Source organism: Mugil cephalus, chromosome 9 (genome assembly GCF_022458985.1).
Source record: "Mugil cephalus isolate CIBA_MC_2020 chromosome 9, CIBA_Mcephalus_1.1, whole genome shotgun sequence".
NCBI classification, from domain to species: domain Eukaryota; kingdom Metazoa; phylum Chordata; class Actinopteri; order Mugiliformes; family Mugilidae; genus Mugil; species Mugil cephalus.
In genome coordinates, this window is record NC_061778.1 from 21,953,019 (window position 1) to 21,973,798 (window position 20,780).

The following is a 20,780-nucleotide window of genomic DNA, read 5'->3' on the forward strand; positions in this document are numbered from 1 at the left end:
TGCATACAGACAAAGCATGCATGCTCATGTTTTTGTCACTAATCACCGAATTTGACTGCAAATGGATTTCTGAGTTTCTGGTATGAAAACACAGGCAGACAAATGAGGCTTTACTCTCCATCTGTTCAACATCATTTTGGCATCACGGAAGCGCACGGCACAATAGAAAACCTGCACCTTTTGTGCGCCACTATCCCTCTTTCTTTTATTACGCTCCCGTGCTTTCTGTCCGGCTCTTTTCATGGGAGGCGTTTTTGGTGTTTCTCCCACTCTTTCATCCCTTTTATCTCTGTTCCCTCTGGGACCATAACGCCATGTGTAACATCAGAGAGGTAAATCAATTTCCTGCCTTCTCAGTTTGCTTGGTTGACTAAGACGTTGGATGACAGCTGGCCGCCCTACAGTTGTGCCGAGATGCACACGTGCTGGTGAAAACACACACCTTGGGAGTTAGCAATAGATGGGGCATGAAGAGGAAGACAAAGACCAGAGGATAAAAGTCAGGACTGAGACACGATATCTGTCTGTAACGCTGCATCTGGGCGTATGCTGTCTTGGATTGTAACGTCACCAAATACTGACCATCTGCCAGACTTAGCAACCGTAGCTATAGGCACATGTAACGGTAGCAAGGCATTTGAAGACTCTGGAGGATGGACTCCTTTCGAAGCCTTTTCAAAACCCAATACACAAGGTCAGAATGTGAGGAATGTAATGATGTGCTTTACCATGTCCTGCAAACTCTTTCACAACCTACAATAAGTAAGTGAATGTGCATCCAAGGCAAAGGCACACACCGTGCTAGTTGTGAGGCTCCATGTTAGACTAAACAAAATTCTCATTCACAATCACCATTTATCCTAAAATATATTTTTGTTGCGATGTTTAACACTAAAACTGTCAACGGGTATGTAAGCCAAGCAGCCTAAAGGGATCAGTGACAAAATAACTCTCCACTTTCGTAAACACATTTATTGTCGTCTAGGTCAAGGTTTGTTGGTGGCAGGACCCAATTGCAGGACAACAGGAGATGAAGCAGGGGTTCCAAATAAAAAGCACTTAATGAAACCAAAGGGAAACAAAAGGCGCTGCAGAGGTGGCAAGTAATTCCAAGGGGACCTGAGCACTGAAGGATTACAAAATTGCAGGATGACGAAAGCGTGGCACAAAGACAAAAATGGCACAATGAAAAAAATCATGAGGACTAAAACGACGTGACAGGGAGCGAGGGGAAAGGCAGGGCTATGTACACAAGAGGGCAGGGGGGTGACGAGACACAGGTGAAACTAATCAGGGTGGAGCAGCGCACAAGGAGAAACCAATAAAGCAATCAAGAGGGGGGAAAACAGGGAGTAACAGACAGTAACGTCACAAGAAATGACGCAAAACAGAACCATGGCAGTCTATACAGCAGATTAGCCTAAAATTTGGACTTAGACCAGTCTACTGCTTAATGTTTTACTAAATGAGATGTCTGATTTTCCTTATGCCACGATACATGATTAATGGAAACGGCCACATTAATCATAACAATCATGAAGCCCACTGCCATGTTGGATGAAAACTGTACCAGTTTTAAAACGTTCTCGTTCCTTCCAGTTGTTCCAACTTGGAGCCAATGATCATTTCACTTTTTGCATTCGGAAACTCATTTTTCAGATTATTCCCACATCCCATGAATGGAGAGTAAGATGCAGTGTTGCCAAGGTGACAAGATTGCGGCGAGAGCTACGAGACTATATTTCCTTCCAGCAAAGTCTCCCTGTAACAGTTAAATCTCCACACACGCTTTCTTTCTGATATGATCAGCCGTGCTTTGTTATTTGACAAACTAATTCATGTTTCAGATGATTCTATCCAGAAAGCAGCCTACATTTAGGTGTCTAAATAAAGCCTTGCTGTATATGTTTGTGACCAGCCCCTAATCTTCCTTTCAGTCGTGAATGTTTACTTCCCATCTATTTTTTCTCCTTTCTGCATTACTCATCAACAGTTGAGGAGGTTGTTGGGTCTATCAGCATGTAAACAAACAGTTTAAAGATCTACAAGGGGGAAAAAAAGCTTTTCAGGGAGTCACAAAGTCGAGAGCTGAAATCAAGAGACCAGGATCGAAACCTGTAGCATAGCTACCATGTGAGGAGGGGAGGCTAGACAGTGGGTGGTATTCTCATATGTTCCACCCACCCGTGTTTAATTTTTGCTATCAGTCATTTCACACAAGTAGCCGTTGCCTTTTGCGAAATGGTGCGCTCCATGCAATACATTTACATTTTCATCTATCAGAGCATGTGATTTGATTTTGTGGTGACTGGATGTGAATTGCTGAGATCTGTCAACACAAGCTGTTGCCATATTAGCCGTTAGGGACAATGCACGGGGCCACACGGGCAAGGAGAAGCTGAGGTCGTATCTGCAGGTTGCTCATATGGAGATGAATTATTCCTCTAAAAGAAAATTGGGTTTGAGCTGAGCTCTGCCAGAGCGAGACAGGACCTTGTTCCCTGCTCCTGCACAAAATGGATTCACTGAGAGGGAAAGTGTGTGCGTGCACATTTGTGTGTGCATTCATATAAAACCCAGTGATAAGCAGGAGCTAAATAATGTTTTTATAGAGATTAAGTTAAAAAAAAAAAAAAAGAATAGAAAAGACAAGTCGGCACTGACACAATAAGATATTGTGATGGTGAGAGAAAAGCAACATAGAGTTTGATAGGAAGCTCTCTTTTGAATCACAGGTGGGGCCGTCTGTCAACAGCTTTCATGAGGAAGTCTGAGGATGACCTCACAGGGTCGCGCTCGCTCACAGTCGCACTTTTATCCACAGAGGTCAGGCTTCACAAGAGCGAGGGACGGAAAACCTCTTTTACCGCCTCCTGCTCCCACGTCTTGCCCTGTTTGGTCATTTCTCTTTCTTCCTTTCTCTGCACGCAGCTCAGAGGCCGTCTTCGTCTTCATCCCCTTCCAGCCCTCAGATCCTCTTTTGTTTTTCATCTCGACTGTCTTCTCTCCTTTTTCGACGTTAGGAGCGACTTGTGGGAAGGTCAGGCCCGCTCCTCTGCTTTCTGTTTGTTCAGTTTCAGCGAAGGATCTGACTCCCCTGACCTGTTATTTATTGTCTCCTTGCTCTCTGCTCACTCTCACCCTCGATCCTCCCTTCGCTCCTCGAGACCACGCAATATCTTCCTCTCTTCCACTCTGTGCTCGATGCAGCATCACTCTCCTTCCCTTCAGATGCTCAGGAGATGGGCTGCAATTTGCCGCTAGCTTGTGTCAAATGCTTGCGGATAAATCAGCAACAGAAGCAGGCGAGGAGCATATCTGAACAAGTTGGTTTCCAACGGTAACGTTGCCGGGCTGAGCTAGTTTTGGCATGGTAGGAAGCATGAGATTTAACAAAAAACAACAACACAAAACCGTGTACTGCTGCGAAGAAAGCTAAATAAAATGCTATTTTTGTTACCATGCACCAAGAAGGAGTTCTATATTTGTTTGCCTGACTAAAAGACTATATACAGACAAACATTTTTTATGTTTTTTATAAATTATTATTATTATGTATTTTTTTAATTATTAATATGAGGCAAGTGCTTTTAATCATGAATATTAAAAAAAGACCAAAACGTTCCCTTCCATATACACGGGTTTCTAGCTGCTAGAAAATGTATACATGTGCGTCTGTGTTTATTAATCTCTTAAAATAACTGAGTACTTAACTATGAAGAAAACGGTTTGAAACTATTTTTGGCAGCAGATTAATAAACATTTGGAGCTCCAGAGAGTATCTGGGGCAGCAGGATGATATTTATCGGGCCGAGCCAGATTAAACAGTGCGCCGTGTGCCAGTGTTTATCGTAACCTCGTGCAACAACATATTACAACATGATGCTTTTAAACGTTGTGACGTTATAAAAAGGCCCAGGAGTTTAACCCTGTCTAGTGACAAACAATGAACGTTTTTAAATACCGATCCTAACAGAGACGCGGCGTGCACATTCATCAGATGAGTGTCACGCAGCGCTAATGCAACTGCCAGGTCACCTCTGGACGTTCACGGAATCAGCCTCTGTACATCTTCAGTCAGCAGCCACGGGGAGATTCTCGGAACAAGAACAGGTACATGTTCTGGCCCTCTCACCTCCCTTAACGTCTCACCTCCTACGTTCCCCGTGGACGTGGCTGTTCATGTGGGCGGGCGGGTTGGGTGGGCGGCCGCGCGGGCTATTTGCCCGTTCTCGACAGCTCGCCGCTCAGGGACCGTCTAAATAGGTGAGGGTCCGTTTTATGAGCCCTTAACAGCCGGCACTCAGTCCAGATGGTGCGCTTATCAGCTACTCTGTGTGTGTGAGTGTGTGTGTGTGTGTGTGTGTGTGTGTGTGTGCGGCATCAGGGAAAGAGGCAAGAAGTAAATATTTGTCAAAAGCAAAGAGGCAGCTTGTTGTCTGGGGGACTTTAGAGTAACAAGACTGTTGCTTTAATATGCAGAGCACACACAGTGACACTAGTGGCAATACATCGCAGAGACAGAGAGGGAGGAGAGGGGTTCTGCTGTGTTTGGCTTCATGTGGTTAGCCTTCAGGTTGTGTGGCAGTTCTTTCTGAATATTTCTGAACATAAAATAAAATAACAAAAAAATCTTTCATACATTAGCAAAAGTTGGCTTACTTGACTCTCTGTGCACACGGTAGAGGAATTCAAATTGGCTTCACTATGAATTGTGTTTCTATGTTGTATTTAAAGCAGCCGTAACAAAAACATTTCAAAAAAACATCAATTAAAATGAAACAAAATGACTATATCTATATGCAACAGGTTTCTTTTAGTGACACGTGGCAGAAACGTTTTAGCTTCTTTAAGCTAATTGTTTTTACTGTATTTAGCTGCGTTGTTAATGTCCTAATTTTATTTTAAGGTGAAATACGATGCAAGCCAGAACTAACCAGACATTCCTGTTGATGGTGACCGAACCACCAACGCTACAAATGAATGTTGATTTTAAGTACGATTATCTCCGTCTATTAAATCCGTTCTTAGGCTTAATTCACCAGAGGACCATAAAATAACATATGGGCTCAATAATCGTGCCTCTCAGAGTCCTGTCTGTTGATGCCAGCGATCAAAAATAAAAGTACTCTCTTCTTGTTAAAACATATCTGGCCTGGATGTATTACCTACGTGCAGCTTCAGCTGCTCTCATAATTACATTCTGACATTGAGAACAAGCTCTTGTCCCTGCCTGCTCATAGGCCATCAACTGTTACATGACCATCCTTTAATAAGGCTGCCTCAGTTTTCCATATCTGTAGGCCTCATGGCATCCTGGTAAATCCTTGTAGTAGAAGAATGCAAGTGCATGAACTGATTAAAGCTTCCCTGCAGATGGACACTGGGTTATTACACAGAGCACGGAGTGCTATACATAGGTGTCACGTTACTTGTCATGCTGCCCCTATGTACTGTGCCTCATTCACACATGTTTCTTTGGACACACACACTCCGTGCTGTGAGACACACTATGGTCGCTATAGGTAACCACTAGAACTGAAAGGCTGATTGTCTTTCCACTTCGTATGTTTTGATCCACTGACAATAAAGTCTGGCCACATGGCGAAACAACCAGGCCCATCACCATGGTAATGAACCACACTGGACCATCCCTTAGGTGATCATCAGTTCCTGCTGCCATAGCAACAGCCATAGCTTCCTATACGCTGCTGCAAACAGTAGCCTATGGCTGAAAAAACACTGGGCTCTTGTCTTGCTTTCTAACCCTAGAGACGTCACGTGTCAGGTGAAATTTAAACAGATGATACCGTCCTGGAGAACTGTGGATGCTTCTCTTTGTCAGATAGACGTGTAATGGAATAAACTGGTAGAATTTCTTTAAAACATGACTCAACAGTCTGTGTGAAACAGCTTACAGATGTTTTACAAGTATGATGTAAAGGGGGCAGCTTGTATATTTTCTGTTGTTTTAACTAGATTATGTAAAGCAGAGATGAATGATAAATACCAGTCGTGTTGTGCTGCTTCCAGTATCTGCGTCAACAGGTAGCTGTGTTAACAGGTGGGACAGCCTCGACGCTGATGTAGAAAGGGTATTAGAGAAATTGCTCCCTCTAGTGACTTTCTTTCTTCAGTTCAGCTGCTTTCGTTACAGAGCACTGATTTCCTTCCCCTCTGTAAAACACGTGCACTCAGCTCCCTCTCGTGGTTACAGCGGGTATAGGTAAAAAAAAAAAAAGGGTGAACTGGACTTCACCTCTCAGAGAATGACTCTTGCATTTTAGTGTAGGAAGTGTATTCATGGCCAGAAACCAAAACAGTCCAGCACAAAACAGAAATATTAAATGTGCGCGAAAAAAACAATGCTATTTTCACAGCAGCGAGACTTCACTGGAATTTGAGGTGTGAGAGGAGAGGAAGTGCATCTTCCTCCCCTGAGCTCTTAAGGATGGGTGGAGTTCAGTCACTTCCCACAAACAAACGACTCTGCAACCTTGTGGTTTTGGTTTCTGTGCCGCTTTCTCACACACTCAAAAAAGACAGAGGAACACAAATGCACATGTGAAGCTAAGGTCGTCGTGTGCACAGAAGAGAAGTGAACTGTGCTTCTAGGGTGAGTCAGTCGCAGACCTTTGTGTCTGTCTGTGTGTGTATGTGTGCGGTTGAATATTGAACCCCTGGTTCCCAAATTAACCTCAGCCTGGAGTCATGTTCGCCCAGGGAAGTTGTTTATTAGATAAAATCTGATTGAACTTCTGTCCTCCTATTACTTCACCTCCTACTTCTCTCTGTCAGTGACTGCAGGTCGCACTAGGTTAGATAACAGACTGACTGTGTTCATACATACGCTGCATCAACAAGCACCTCCAATAAGCAAACCTCAATAAAGCTGGCGACTCATTATGGCCGCATACAGCCTCCGTGTGACTAATTATTGCTCCTTCTCCTCGCAGAGCCTTGAGGTTTAATAAGCCATCACCTAAAGTAAATATGACACCGGCAGACATTCGGTCGCAGTGTTTGCTCGGTAGTCACAACTCACCGTCTTTCCCTGCAATATAGAAAGAGCACCAGGAGATAGTGTAAATGCCATGCTCCAGAAATAGCAGCAGCCCATTTGCTCTTTTCCATGATGCTGGCAGGCAGATAACATTTACACCTGGCCCCAAAAAACTAGGCTGGACTACGATAAGGGGAGGGGACTTCTTTCTGAGAAGAAGGCGTCTCCTCTTATCATCCCCTGTTAATGGGCCTCTTTTGTGCTTCCTCTGCGCCAATATTCTCCGGGGCCTTTCGCAGTCACTCATTTCTGCCACTCATCCCTCCTCTCAGTTCACACAACCAGCCGGTTCATGATGTTATTCAGCCCTTAAATGTGCAACGGATAAATAGATTTGAAACAGGGCTTTCAGACGAAGCAGCAAAATGGTGAACTGAGAGCTGCTGTGCCAGATGCAGCCTGGCTGAACTTGAGCGCCACAGGTGAACATCGCAGCGCCGTAAGAGGCGCACCTGAGCGGACGATACACTCAGAGGTTAGTTCCGCTCAGAAAGAGCAGAGGACGGCGGGGACGAGGAGACGCGGATAAAAGACAGAGGAGGACGGAGATAATATATGACGAGTATCAGTGTCTAATTAGCATCAGCTGGCTGCAGACTCTCGTACGTTAACAACAGGATAGAGGAGCCAAGTGGACAGCTGGCCAGATCGACAAACCCAGCGGGGAAAAAACAAGCTGCGACTGAGCCCGAGAAACAAAATACCCCAGCAATTGGCTTTGGTTCGTTACACTGTGGAAACCGTCCCGTATTCTGCAAATAAATAACGTGATGCAGAAGTACAGAGAGAACAGGCAGCTCTTAAATAAGAGCTTGGGGCTGGAGACAGAGACACACAGATGAAATAGCTTCCCTAATAGACACACATATCAACTCTTTTGACTGACGCCGCTGTAGCCTTGGCCGTGGCTCCACCTCGCAGAGACCAAGGCAATCATCTGATCTGTATCATGACTGAGGCATCAAATATCCTAGAGCAACACTGTGTTATTACATTCGGCTCCATGAGTTTATGAGCCATGCGCTTATTAAGTTTTCTGATTAAGTTAATTTCTTCTCCTCTCAATTTAGATATAATAACAGCAAGAGAGTGATATGGTCTTCTTATGGTCATTATAGGTATCTTCATTGAACTTACACATAAATTTAGCCACCCTATCCATCAGCGCATCATCTATTATAATACTAAACTCTATAATATAATGACTCAGATGATCAATAATCCACCTTACATATGAACTCACATAATGATGAGGCATAGATTTTCCAAACAATATATTAAACATATTATTATTAAATTATAAACGGTGTAAAATGAAATCTTCCATGCAGTGTAATGAAAAGCCAACAAAGTTTCCATGCATCCACAGCTGAGCAAGTTAATTACATGAAATGACGTTAGATGTTTAAAACTCCAATGACAGAAATCCTGACACGCGCCTAGAAGATAATATTTACTCACCACAGTTTGCGCGGCATCGTCACACAGTATCAAGAAGCAGATCAGGTGCAACCTTGCCCCCTCTCGTCCTCTCTCTCCTCTACTGCCCCTGTTCTTCCACTTGGAATATTCACTCGCCCTCACCACCACTTCAAGACAAAACACATGCATGTGTTTGCTGACACACGCGCGCACACTCACACACACACACTCGGGCTACACGGACACACGGGATTTATTATGCAATTATTAATGAGATACTGTGCGTACGGGTGAAGGCGGAGAGATCCCTTTGTAGTGACCGTGGGCAGAGGAGGAGGAGGAGGAGGAGGAGGAGGAGAGGCAGAGGGACGGCGGGGGTTAATGACGGAGGAGAGGGTAGGCAGGAGGAGAAGGGGGAGTAAAAAGCACACCGTGAACCAGGACACAAAGAAAAGGGAGAAGAGAACAAAATGAAACCCTCACACCTGCTGCCCCTCACTTGCAAAACTTTGAAGTGAGCCGTCCACCTGGTGTTTTTGTTCCTAAGGCTTTCCACTGCCCCTTTCTCACCTTTGCTTTCCCCCTCCCTCTGTCCTCTTCTCTTAGGGCTGTATTTTACTAGGAGTTCCTCCTTGTGCATTTTTCATTACAGGAGATTAGCAGGCCAACTACAAAGTAATGAGTCAGTAGAATCACGTGGAAGTTGATCATGTGGAATATGAACAACTGTGAGTTTATTTGAAAAAAAAAAAGCCTGACACACCTATATAGAGTATGTGGGGCTGAACGATGAATACAGTGGAAAAGAAAATGTTACCAGCTAGAAATGATATGGACATATATGTTTATGTGTGTGTGTGTGTGTGTGTGTGTGTATACATATGTGCATCTGTCACATCACTCCTTGCATCATCTCTATTCCTCTCTGTCTCTGCGCTGGTTTCTTACATCTAACACCGGATCAAACGCGCATTCATGCACATACTCACAGGTTGGTGCTATTCAGCTCAAGCAGGAGTCACGACTCACTCATTCATATTCAGAGCCACTCCAGGGCAGACGTTCTAATGACACCTGGTCAGCCAGGAATCGAGAGACGCGCTTAACGCGTGCATCTGTTTGTGTGCACCAGTGACAGACGAGTCCTAATTTACATGCTGCACCTCCGTTTGCGTCTGCGCGTCTCTGTGAAACACTGCCGACTACAAATCTGCGCTGCCCAGGGTTCTATTGCTGCAGAATTCAGTCCCACACCTGCATTTTTTAGTGTCTCTCGTTCTAAATTATTAAAGAGTTTGACTTTTTCCTTGACTTTTACCAATAGAAGAGGCAGCAGCCAAGCTAAGCACCCTATTAGATCACACACTCAAAATACATCTGAAAATCTTAATTTGTTGGTTGGATTGCAATAAGACTATGTTTACATGCCTTCCATGTAAACCATATTTCTAGGCTAGTTCCTTTATCAAAGTCATATGTGTCACAGTGCCAAAAAGTGATGTCTGTGGGTGACTCTTGTCATTGCCTTAAATACAGTGAACTTGACGTACACCACCAGAAGAAATTACACACACACACAGATCACAAAATCACTTCATTCCACTTGCTCGTATATTCATATGCATTTTGTGCATTTAAATGACACACCAGGCCAACAAGAGCAGAGTAAAACACATTATTGCAGAAGAATCGGCTGAAATCTATTTTTATTTAGTCTTTTTTTCAATTTATTTTTATTTTTTGCAGTGCATTTGTTGACACATTGCCACTGACGTGCAGCTAAATCGTATCAATCGACTCATTTTCCTCATCTAAAGAGACTCCGTGTTTCAAATTTGATTCGTAATAAAGCAACCCATAAATAGAGTCAAGAGTTGCGCAAAGAGTTGCAACAGGTTGCCCTATAATTGCAAGTCCGGCCAGCGAGGCGATGGATCGATAGAGATGAATGTGTGAGTGGGATGATTTAACAGAAATACAATAAAAAGAAAAGCAAGAAAATAAACAGACTGACTAAAATGACCTAAACGTAGAGGTGTGTGCCTGTTCTTTGTCTAGGGGACTATATGCTTCAAGACAGTGGAGTTTGTGAGTTTGAGGTGTAGATACAGGCAGAGTTAATATAAACACACACACACACACACACGCACACACACGCACACACACACACACACACACGCACACACGCACACACACACACACACACACACACACACACACACACACACACACACACACAGAAGCCTCTTCACCTCTTATCACCACGGCAACCTCCTCCGCAAGGGTTGCCAGCGGTTTGTTTAAACAAAGAGGGGCTGCTCGCACATAATATCCTCAAAGAACTTCACATGAAGGAGTCGCGCAACTGTGCAAGCGGAATTAGCTTTCCACCCCTACCCAGAATTAATTACACGGAGTGCAAGAAACCCCAAATGTGATTTTCATTTTAGACAGTTTCTCTCATCTTGCAAATTAGAATCCAGACCGACTCAAAATCCAGACCTGTCGGCATCACAACGGCTATTTGTTTCTTGTTAATTAACAAGAGATCATACATCCATCGGCATAATGACGTATATCCAGTAAATGATGCAAAGGAAGTGGTCAGAGCTGTGATCAGTGTATTCTGACGGGCCCAGAGGCGATTGGGGATTAAATCCATTTTGTGAGATTGTTATGCAATTTCAGTAAGCTGCATTAGACTTGATAACTCTGTGGGATAATTTGACCCATTCTCACAATTTCAGGGCAGTGGGCTGCCACAGCACAACACCCGCCGAGAGGAAACGAGAACATCCTGGAGAGAAACACAGAATGCCCTGAGTCGACCTAAGAGCTTCTTGCTGCGATGACGGCAGCCGGTGAATCACCGTGCTTTCAAGCTCTCGCAATAAATGTTTTTGCAGACTGTCTCAAATGATGCCCCATTGTTTCTCACAGCGCCAACCTTCAGCTTCTCAGAGCAGAAAATAGGCTGCACGGAAAGCCCACATGGGAATGGATTAGGTTTGGAAACAGTCTTAAATTCTCCAACCAAACAAAAGAGGATATGGTTATCATCTATTATTAGCTCATACATGTTCATGTGACCTGCAAATCCACATAATGTAAAGATTTAAAATTTAAAAATGGGAATTTTACTGCACTTTAACTGCATAAAAATATAACAAAGGTTGTATTCCTACCTCTTACCACAACCCACAGTACGTAAAACAGAGCCAAGAAACATCACCATTCACAGCACAAGGGAAGGCTGAGTGTAGCCTGGGAGAAAAACCTGGGGCACAGAACTCCCACGGCAATTTGTCCATTAGCAACCGTGTTACAATGAGCCCACGCCAGAGCAGAGGATTTAGAGAAAGCAGGGGGTTCATGTGAAAACTGCTGCATTGTGGTGGTTGCTCCCCTACCAGTGCAGCCACAGCAACTACACAGAACACCTTTACTGAGGCAGTAAAAAGCAGACCTTTTTTTTTTTTTTTTTTCCTGCCAACAGGTACTAGTTTGATGTAATGAAACGCTAGTCAAGATGCTGTTAAAACGCTAAACAAACACACGTCGTTTATCATTTGAGCTGAAGACGTGCCTTGAGTGACATGTGAGTAGGAGGTGTGCATTGATTTCTAGATGTCTTCATTTGTGTGCTGCTCCAGTAACATATCCAGCGGATTGATTGTTGCGGTTCGGTCTGAATCAATTAGCTTGATGGAAAACAAGCGGAGAAAGGGGGGTTCAAAGCTGAGAGTGATGTGGTCAAAGCTGCAGTCGTACGTCACTGCTTTCTTCAGATTCTCTACACACATCATGTATTGGTACTTGACAAGCAAAGGTTAGATTACCAACTGGACATTGAGATTATCTGACAATTTTTACAGGAAAACGAGTTTCACAAAGGCAGGATTAGAGGACCAACTTACCGGGCTTTCAGTGCAGACAAAGTGGACTTGTCGATCCTGGCGGAGAAGCAGGTGAAAAGGCAGAGAGGGAGAGATGAAGAGAAAGAAAGAGAGGGAAATGTTATCGATCATGCCTCTGGTACACATATCACTAAGCAGCAATTAAATTCTCCTCTTCGTGAGCTTATTTAACATTAATTGCAGACATCCGTAAACACTGGGGGACTAGCAGATCAAGTCCCCCGGGGGGAGGGCAGATGTGTGCGGATTAAAATGTGGCTAATTTTCCTCCTTGCATACAGCACGAACCCGCGTTAATTGCAAGCGCTGGGCAGCAATCAGGCTAAGGCCAAACCTCAGTGCTCTAATTCTCGTAGCCCGAAGCTCAGCTCATGTACAGGTCAGATGGGTGTCGGTGTAAATCAGGCTGCAGAGCACGCTCTGCGACAGACGGCTTCATTTAACAAGCCCGCTTCCATGCAAGCCGCTCAGACCGGTTACGAGAGGTCTCAGTGTTCATTCATGCTTCACCACGTACTGTGCACACAATAAACACGGGATATCGGAGCGCTCAACATTCAGGACTTTTAAGTTCAGTTGCTGTTTACTGGCAACAGTAATATCCGTCACAGAAAGTATGTCTGCGCATATTCAGTAGTTGCTTTACACAGTGTCCGATCAGTTTCACAGATATACAACAACGCTCACATCGGAATGACACTGTGGACAAACATACCATTTTTTTACCACACCAGGATCCAACTAGAGCGCTTTAAATATAATTTGAATGTTTTCCAGGTGTTTATGTTAACAAACAGCGCCGCATAGCAGCAGCAGCAGCGACAACAGGAGCGAATGCTGAGTAGAGATAAGATGTCCTGAAACGAACCAGATATTCAAATGTCTGGACAATAAGTTTATATTTAGCAACGGGGAGTGAATTTCCTAACGCTGCGACACGTCCTACTGCAGTTTCTCGGCCAACAGAAATGGTGCAGAACAAACGAAACGTTTTCACAGCTTATCCGTCATATGCTGCCGCTCTGCTGTGTTGACACTTAGTATCTGATCTTGCACCGCGACAAATTAGCTCGCCTCTTCTGAAGCATAATGGAGCCCAAGCCTGCGCTCTCACGGGATTTATCTCCAAGCAGCTGAAAAGATACACCACCCACATTGTGGCTGAGTCATCATCACACACGTCTTACTGTCATTTTACACATTTTAGAGATGAAGGAGCTACTACTACTGTGTGTAAATTCACCACAGTGTGCTTTTGTGAAGTGGACATGTTTGTAATTCACAGAGAGGCTGTTTGGGATAAACTGTATTTTCCAACTGGCCTTTTTCCTTTCCTGTTCTGTGTGCGTTTGGTTTTCAGTCCACTCATGTATCTGTAGATGCGCAAACGGTTTGTCATCCGACTTAGCCATCCGTGCATTCATATCTGCACATGTGAGAACCAAAAAACATGCATGTGCAGATTCATAGCAGGCTGATAATTATAGCGAAGGTTAACGCCTTGCAACCTCCCAATCTGAGACTGCTCAAGTTGTTTTTTTGCTCTTAGAAAGTGTACAGCAGTTGCACCAGAGTTTGCACCTTTTGTCCAAATGACTTGTCAAAGTCTGAGAGGACAGAATTTGTGTGTTTTTAGATTGTAACTGACAGCCCCTAATTATGTTGCTCTAAAGCTGCGGAGGATCAATCACTTTTCAGCCTTTGAGACATACCGATGAGCTTTTAGTATTGCCTACTTCGACAAGGCCGGAGGACTAATGAGGAACAGGCTGATAAAGCCTAACTTTTAGTCCGAGCAGCTATAATTTTCCTTCTAATTTTTCAATTTCTCTCAAACACGACCAATAAATTGTGTAACAATAAATTTGCAAAGCCGGTCTTTTGTAGAACTTTGTGAAGTTGTTCCTCTTCAGTTTAACCAGTTTTTCTTCAAACTATCCACTTGCTCTACTTTGTTGAAGGTTGTGTTGCACAATAGTTACATGTAATGTTCTGTTTCTCAGCTCTGTGTGTTACGGGTCCTTTCAGTCTGTCTGGAAGGATACGCTGCCTCAGCCCAGCTGGGAAGGTTAAGTGCTCTGGAGCGGCGCTTCACTGTCAGAACGGCAACCAACGAGGGGGTCGACACAAAAACACTCCACCCGAGTGTGTCAGGGCATTCGCCGCTAAATGGGCTCCCTGGCAGCTTCCTGGGCACTGCATCATGGGAACTCTTCTCGGTCAATAGAGCTGGAGAACATGACCGGCAAGAGCCGTGTCTGCTGTCCCTTACCAGGACAACAACAACAACAACAACAACAGCAGCAACAACGACAGACAGCAGGCAGAGACAAAGCAGCCTGTTGATTGTAATGAACAAACGGGGACAGCACAGAGTGAAACGGTGCATTCTCAAGCAAACACAGAGGACGAAGTGTTTGAGGTGTAACGCGGAGGAGCAGCCTGAGTCCTCCACCCATCCTTCCTTTTCATGAAAATATGTGTACTTGTCTGCACCACCCACACCCTTGACGGTGTAACATAACGCAACATTTTAGCACATTTTAAAGAAAAGTGCACTGCTCAAGTATAATCGTAATGTGCACAAACTTGGGCATTCACAGATATACAATGCAAACTATCACACAGAAACGTTAGCATCCAATAAAAATGAAACATACCATCCAAATCCACCAAATGACACACTTCTCCTCCTCCTCAGCATTTTGTCAGTCTGAACTTCTCAGCAGTCTTTTTCGCTCTCAGCCTCTCTCCTTTGGGAAATGTATGCTCTGCTGTCAGTCTCTTTCTCCCACTCTCTATATATATTCTGTATACTTGCACTTCCCCTGCCTCCAGTTGACCCTCCCTGCCTCTCTGGTCTCCTCTCTATTTGCTTTCTTTTCTCTCTCTCCCTCTCCCTTTTCTTCTTTTCTTCCCACCTGCCCCTCCAAAGCTGTCGTTTTCCACTTTGCCACTTGACGAGTCAACCACTTTCCCGCAACGCTGCTCACCCGTTGGCTTTCACAGGCTTTTAAACCGCACACACACAATCTGACACACTGACACATACAGGTATACACAATTCATCAAGGGGAGGAGCATCGTGAGGAGGGGCCACAATCTTCCATCTGACTCTCTGTGTTTGTTTCCCACACACGCGCACACAATGAGCTATAGATACCGCAGAGTTAGGGCTCCTACTGTGGTCTGACCACATGCCGTCCTCCAGGAAATGTGGTCATTTCCTGCACCGTGTGTGCACCCTGGTGAGTACGCCTTAACAGTGGTCATTTGTTGTCCACAATCACACATGCAAAAATGCCATAAAGTGCAAAGCTACAGCACAGTGCATTTATAGCTGGGCTTATGCATGCATTATAAATAAGATCAGATATAAAAAGTTTTTTTTATGACAGTTATTATCCTTGTATTACTTCTTCTATTCTTGTATTAGCACTTCAGCTCCATTTGTCATTTATTAAAAGTACACTTGGTGTAGGATGGAAAATATGCCAGTTGCTCAGCAGTTGAATTAGACTGGATTAATGGGGTTACACCGTACGCTGTATTATACTCTATTAAAGGGGAAAGGAGGAGCCAAACAGCTGTGCGGCTAGACTGCAGTTTATAGATAGAAAGTTTGCGAAAGGGAGTGTCCTTCCTGACGCCCTTCCTCATCACTCCAGCTTTGACAGCTCTCACTTTCAGACTTAACTTTTCTCACAGTTTGCAAGACAGCTTGGCCTAAAGCAACCTCATTGGGACACACACACACACACCCACACATACGATGGAGCAACTAATGGACTTAAATAAACTAAATGAAAAACTAAACAAAAATAAAATAAAATAACAAAATGTGAATTTTCATTTTATGTTTTTATTTTCAATCATAGATTTGTCGATTGATTTATTTTTCTGGTGATCTGTCTAGCCTTTCCTCCCACCCAGTGTCAGCTGGGACCGACGCCAGTCCACCCTCTACAAGGTAATTGGTCACCGATAACGGATGGATGGACTGCTCGGATTTACTATTTTTCGACAGAGGTGTGACATTCTGCCAATTTCTGTGCCCTGCAGCCTGCAAAGGTCGTTCCATTGTTTTTCGAGCCTTTTTCACCATGCTGGTAAATTTGTATTCCACTTGTCAAGCAGGAGCTGCTTAGTAAGGATAATGAGCTGCTCAACGAGTCGCGTTATCTATTTTTAACAGGTAGGGTCCACAGATTCACTGAGCAAATTCTCAAGTCATTTGTCTAAAGTTGCTGCTACTCCTTGGATTTATATATAGAAATTAGCAGCTCTGCGTAAACTGGGTCTGTGTTGCGGCTCTAGAATCGCAAAGGCAGTAAAAGTTGTAGCCACCGCGTACAGCAACAAACTTAAATCACAGATGGGGTTAGGAAAGAGTCAGAAAAGTCAATCCCAAAGCTGGTGAAACGCCTGCGTGGCTATATTTGCCACCTGCCCACACAGATATGGCACCAATCAACACCACCTGCAGAACACTGACGAATCCCAGTATAAATACAACATTCATGTCTCATTTGAGGCAATAATTTCACTTTTTGGCAAATAAGTAATAAGGCAACATCAAAGTTCATTTGAATGTAATGTGTCTCATGACAACAGTGGGCGGCACAGTGGGGTGTTGGTTAGCACTTAAAAAAAAAAAAAAAGTCTGGGTTTGAATCTATTGACAGATGGGGCCTCTCTGTGTGGAGTTTATATGTTCTCCATGTGTCTTCCTCCCACCATCCAAAGACACGCTCGTGGGGACTTGGTGAATTGGTGATTTGAAGTTGGCCGTAGGTATGGATGTCTGTCTTTCTGTGGCGCCCCCGCGGTCCTCCAACTGCTTACAGAAACAGTGACACTGAGACCTACATACTGCTCAGAGAAAGGTGTCACCCACCCACCGAGATTCATATAGTCAGAGTCAATGTGCTTTTATGAAACTACAAGACGTCTCTTGGTTTCAGTTTAACCCCTGCACCAGCATGCTTTGCTGTCTTAATTTACAGACGCTTTAAAGGCCCCAGTCATACCAAAAAAAATTGAGTGAACACTTCTAAAGGTTGTGAATATGATTACCGTCAAAATTAATTAAATTCTCAGTTATCGACAGGCCTTTAGTTTGTCTTTGTGGCTGATGAGAGGATGTATGGATGTGCTGTTTGTGCACATCTCTACCATGGTGAGACTGAGATGATTAAAAGCAATAAAACTCTCTGCTGGCATAATGTGGTGTGTGTGTGTGTGTGTGCCTGCACAGCAGTAGTTAGTTATCACGATTAGAGATGACAGAGAATGGGATATAATAAAGATCACTCTGTCTGTCTGTTCACTCTGTTTAACTCATCCATGCTAAAGTGCCCCCGGAGCAGTTGGTGGGGGATGCTTGCCTAAGGTACCTCAGACGTGAAGACTGAAGCCATGACCTCTTGGTCCCTAAGCTGCTTCTCTATCCATGAGTCCGCACCTCCGTGCTATCTGCTGCCTCCACCTAACAGTAGACAGTGGCAGATCCTGATCCAGTGGATAAAAACAAAAACAAAATAGGTACAAAAACTGGTGGACGCCAGAAAGAAGCAACACGAAGAACATGCTGATCTCCAGTTAATTTTACAAGTATCATAGTTTCCCATATAATCACTAGATTAATCACAGAAATATTCACAGCTGACTGCAGTGATCATCATAGTAACAAATTTCTCAACTTGTGTGCAAAGCCCATTTTCTGTAATGTCAGTGGTGATTGCTCTGAGGGCTATATACTGTATTGTTACTACATGTTTTCAGCGACAGCAGCTGTTTGGCTCCGGCTTTGATATCACAGGATATCAGGATTCTCCGACGCCATGAAGTCGTCTCACGTTCATTTGCATCCTCTTCTCCTCGCATTTACAAAGACCGTCCCTGAGCTGGTTTTCTGTTCTTTTGTGCGGCAACACTGTGAAGTGTGAAAATTCCTCCCGTCCCCATGTCTCCCCGCTGCTTCAAGTGCTGCACACGACTTTGTCTTAAAATGTGAAACTTGCATTCACACCACCGACACATCTTGTGCAACCACCGATGTCGATAAGTGGGTCGGATGACATCACCTCGCAGCCACCCGTTGGGCGGTGTCTCCAGGTCACCGCAGAGTCTTTTGATTCACATGATAATTTTAACGCTCAAGCAGCTGGTGATGAAATGGTGATGGTGGATGATAAGTGATGGGAAGTCACAGGGAGTTCTTCATTTTACCATGAGAATGGGGAAGATGCTGATATTTACAGTAACCTTTTCATTATGCCTTTGTGTTGTCAAAGGCTGACACTCAGTGTGTGGCTTTTAGATGGCAACAGTGGCCAAGCAGTGGCAGTCCTCACAACTTACAGCCGATATCACCACTTGAGCTCGAAAGCTTTGTGTACACAGCTTCCCACGTCACAACCACAAGCTCATATCTTCCATTTGAAGGTGGCATTACGCACGGCGATACCATCGGTGTAATTACAGAGTTTGCATCCCTATGGCAACTGTGTCATCTGTAATTTCAGAAATGGCCCTAATCAGCATCAGATGTCACAACTGCATACTAGCACAGGTAACGCCCTTCTTCCTAGCACCTTTCGGTTGGCGTGGTGATGCTGATTAAACAACTCTGACTCTGAGCAGCTATGTATGTGCGATCAGCAATAAGAGTCTGTGTTTTCACACTCACAAAGGTGGACAAATGTGTGGGTGTGAGAGAGATGTGAGAAACGCAGAGGGCGGCAAAAATTTGGGCAAAAGCAAATTCTAGGCGTGACTAAACATCGTATGAAAAAGGTGCTGCTATTATGTTTGTTTTCACAGTCCTTCAGGAGACTCAGTTTCAGACACTTTAAAGTTCACTGAGGCATGAACTGTAGCAGGGTTTCTATTGCGTTATCTCTTTAATTTTGTTGTTGTATTCACCGCTTGCAAACTCCTCCATAATAACACGCTGTTAAATCCTCATTAATCCTTTAAATTGATAGAGATTAAATGTTCTGCTCATTAAAGTCATAAACTACAAAACAAAGACATTCACTGAGGATTTGTGAGATCTGTAACAATTTATTTATTTATTCTTTTACCACATTCTACCCCAGTGTTAGACTGACTCTATAGTCCATCCCATGTCTAGGAAAAGTGCTGCCATTTTGAGGTGATTTGAATATGGCTGCATTTATTTATTTATTTATTTATTTATTGTTTACCACAGATACTGCAATGCAATTTGAAAGTGCTCCATTGTACAATATGGTTTCATCATAACCTGTAACCTGTTTTTTTTTTCTTTTTTCTTTTCACTCTATGCAGCAGCCAGTTAGTGATGAAGACCTCTCTGCAATAGAAAAGAAAGACCTTCCTGTTTTGGAAAGCTCTTCATTTGTGTGTCATTTGTTATTTTTCTTGTGGCTTTTCAACCTTTTGTGATTGTTTGACTCCTCAATCTTGTTCCTCATCTGTGTCTTGTTAACTCTCCTACCTTGTTTGCAGTTTGCTTGCTCCGTCCCTAATCAGTTTCATTGGACCACTTTGAAAGCACATCAGGTCTCAGTGGGGAACAATCTTGACTGATATGGACTGAAGGTCCGAGGGCTGGATTCAAAGACACCCCAAGAATCATAGTGAAAAACTGATGCAGCAGGCTTGTCCATCTTTCTGAAATTTCTTTGCAGCCACGGTTTTTCCTGACCCTTTCACTTCTGACACAAGTTTTAGATGAGTGAACCTGCTCTCATCTGTGAAAAAGACAGGGTACAACTGGCAGACCTACCAATTCTGGCCTTAGCTAATCCTGCTTTTTATTTTGTACAGGCCTGGCAGTGCTCATCCCGTTCCTCCTTGCACAAAGTCTCATTATTGCTCTCTAGTGTACGTGCTGTTAATTATCCCCTCTGTTACGTAGCTGACCAGATCAATATCCCAGTTTAATTCAGTTGAAGCTATACTCTGATTAAAATCCTTAAATCTTTTTGAGCTGTGCATACACAGACAGTCAATGTTATTTACTTCTCCTGTCTGAGGTTTTGATGTTATGTCTGAGTGAGAGAGTGTGAGTGTGTCAGAGTGTGTGAGTCTTAGTATTCTTAGTAAGTTCAATTTTTTTTTTTTTTTGGACACACCATCCACTGCTCAATATTCTGGGTTTCTTGAAAATGAACTGTCTGTGATGTACAGAATGAGATTATGAGGAGTCTGCTTATTTTCCATTAATACTAAAGTAGTTGTCTTTACACCCAACACTGAAGAACTGGAAAAGCACAACCATCTAGCGGTTACTGGTGGTACTGCAACTTCAGTTCACCATCAGAAATCAAACATGCAGTGCAATGTGGTAATGCCAACTAAGCCTGCTGTTAATTTACTCATGAGTGGGT

At 43.7% G+C, this 20,780-nt stretch overlaps 1 protein-coding gene across 2 annotated transcripts in view; it reads right to left on the minus strand.

Annotated features, from left to right (window-relative positions):
* Nucleotides 1–15,425, minus strand: part of rap1gap2a (RAP1 GTPase activating protein 2a) — a 67,883-nt gene extending 52,458 nt beyond the window's left edge. For both annotated transcript variants that reach the window (XM_047593577.1, XM_047593575.1), the window contains exons 1-2: nucleotides 15,063–15,425; nucleotides 12,403–12,438 (exon numbers count right to left, since the gene is read on the minus strand). In XM_047593577.1, coding sequence (XP_047449533.1) covers nucleotides 12,403–12,438; nucleotides 15,063–15,106 — 80 coding nt within the window. In that variant the 5' untranslated portion in view covers nucleotides 15,107–15,425. The remainder of the gene's footprint in view (nucleotides 1–12,402; nucleotides 12,439–15,062) is intronic.
* Nucleotides 15,426–20,780: the final 5,355 nt, after the last annotated feature.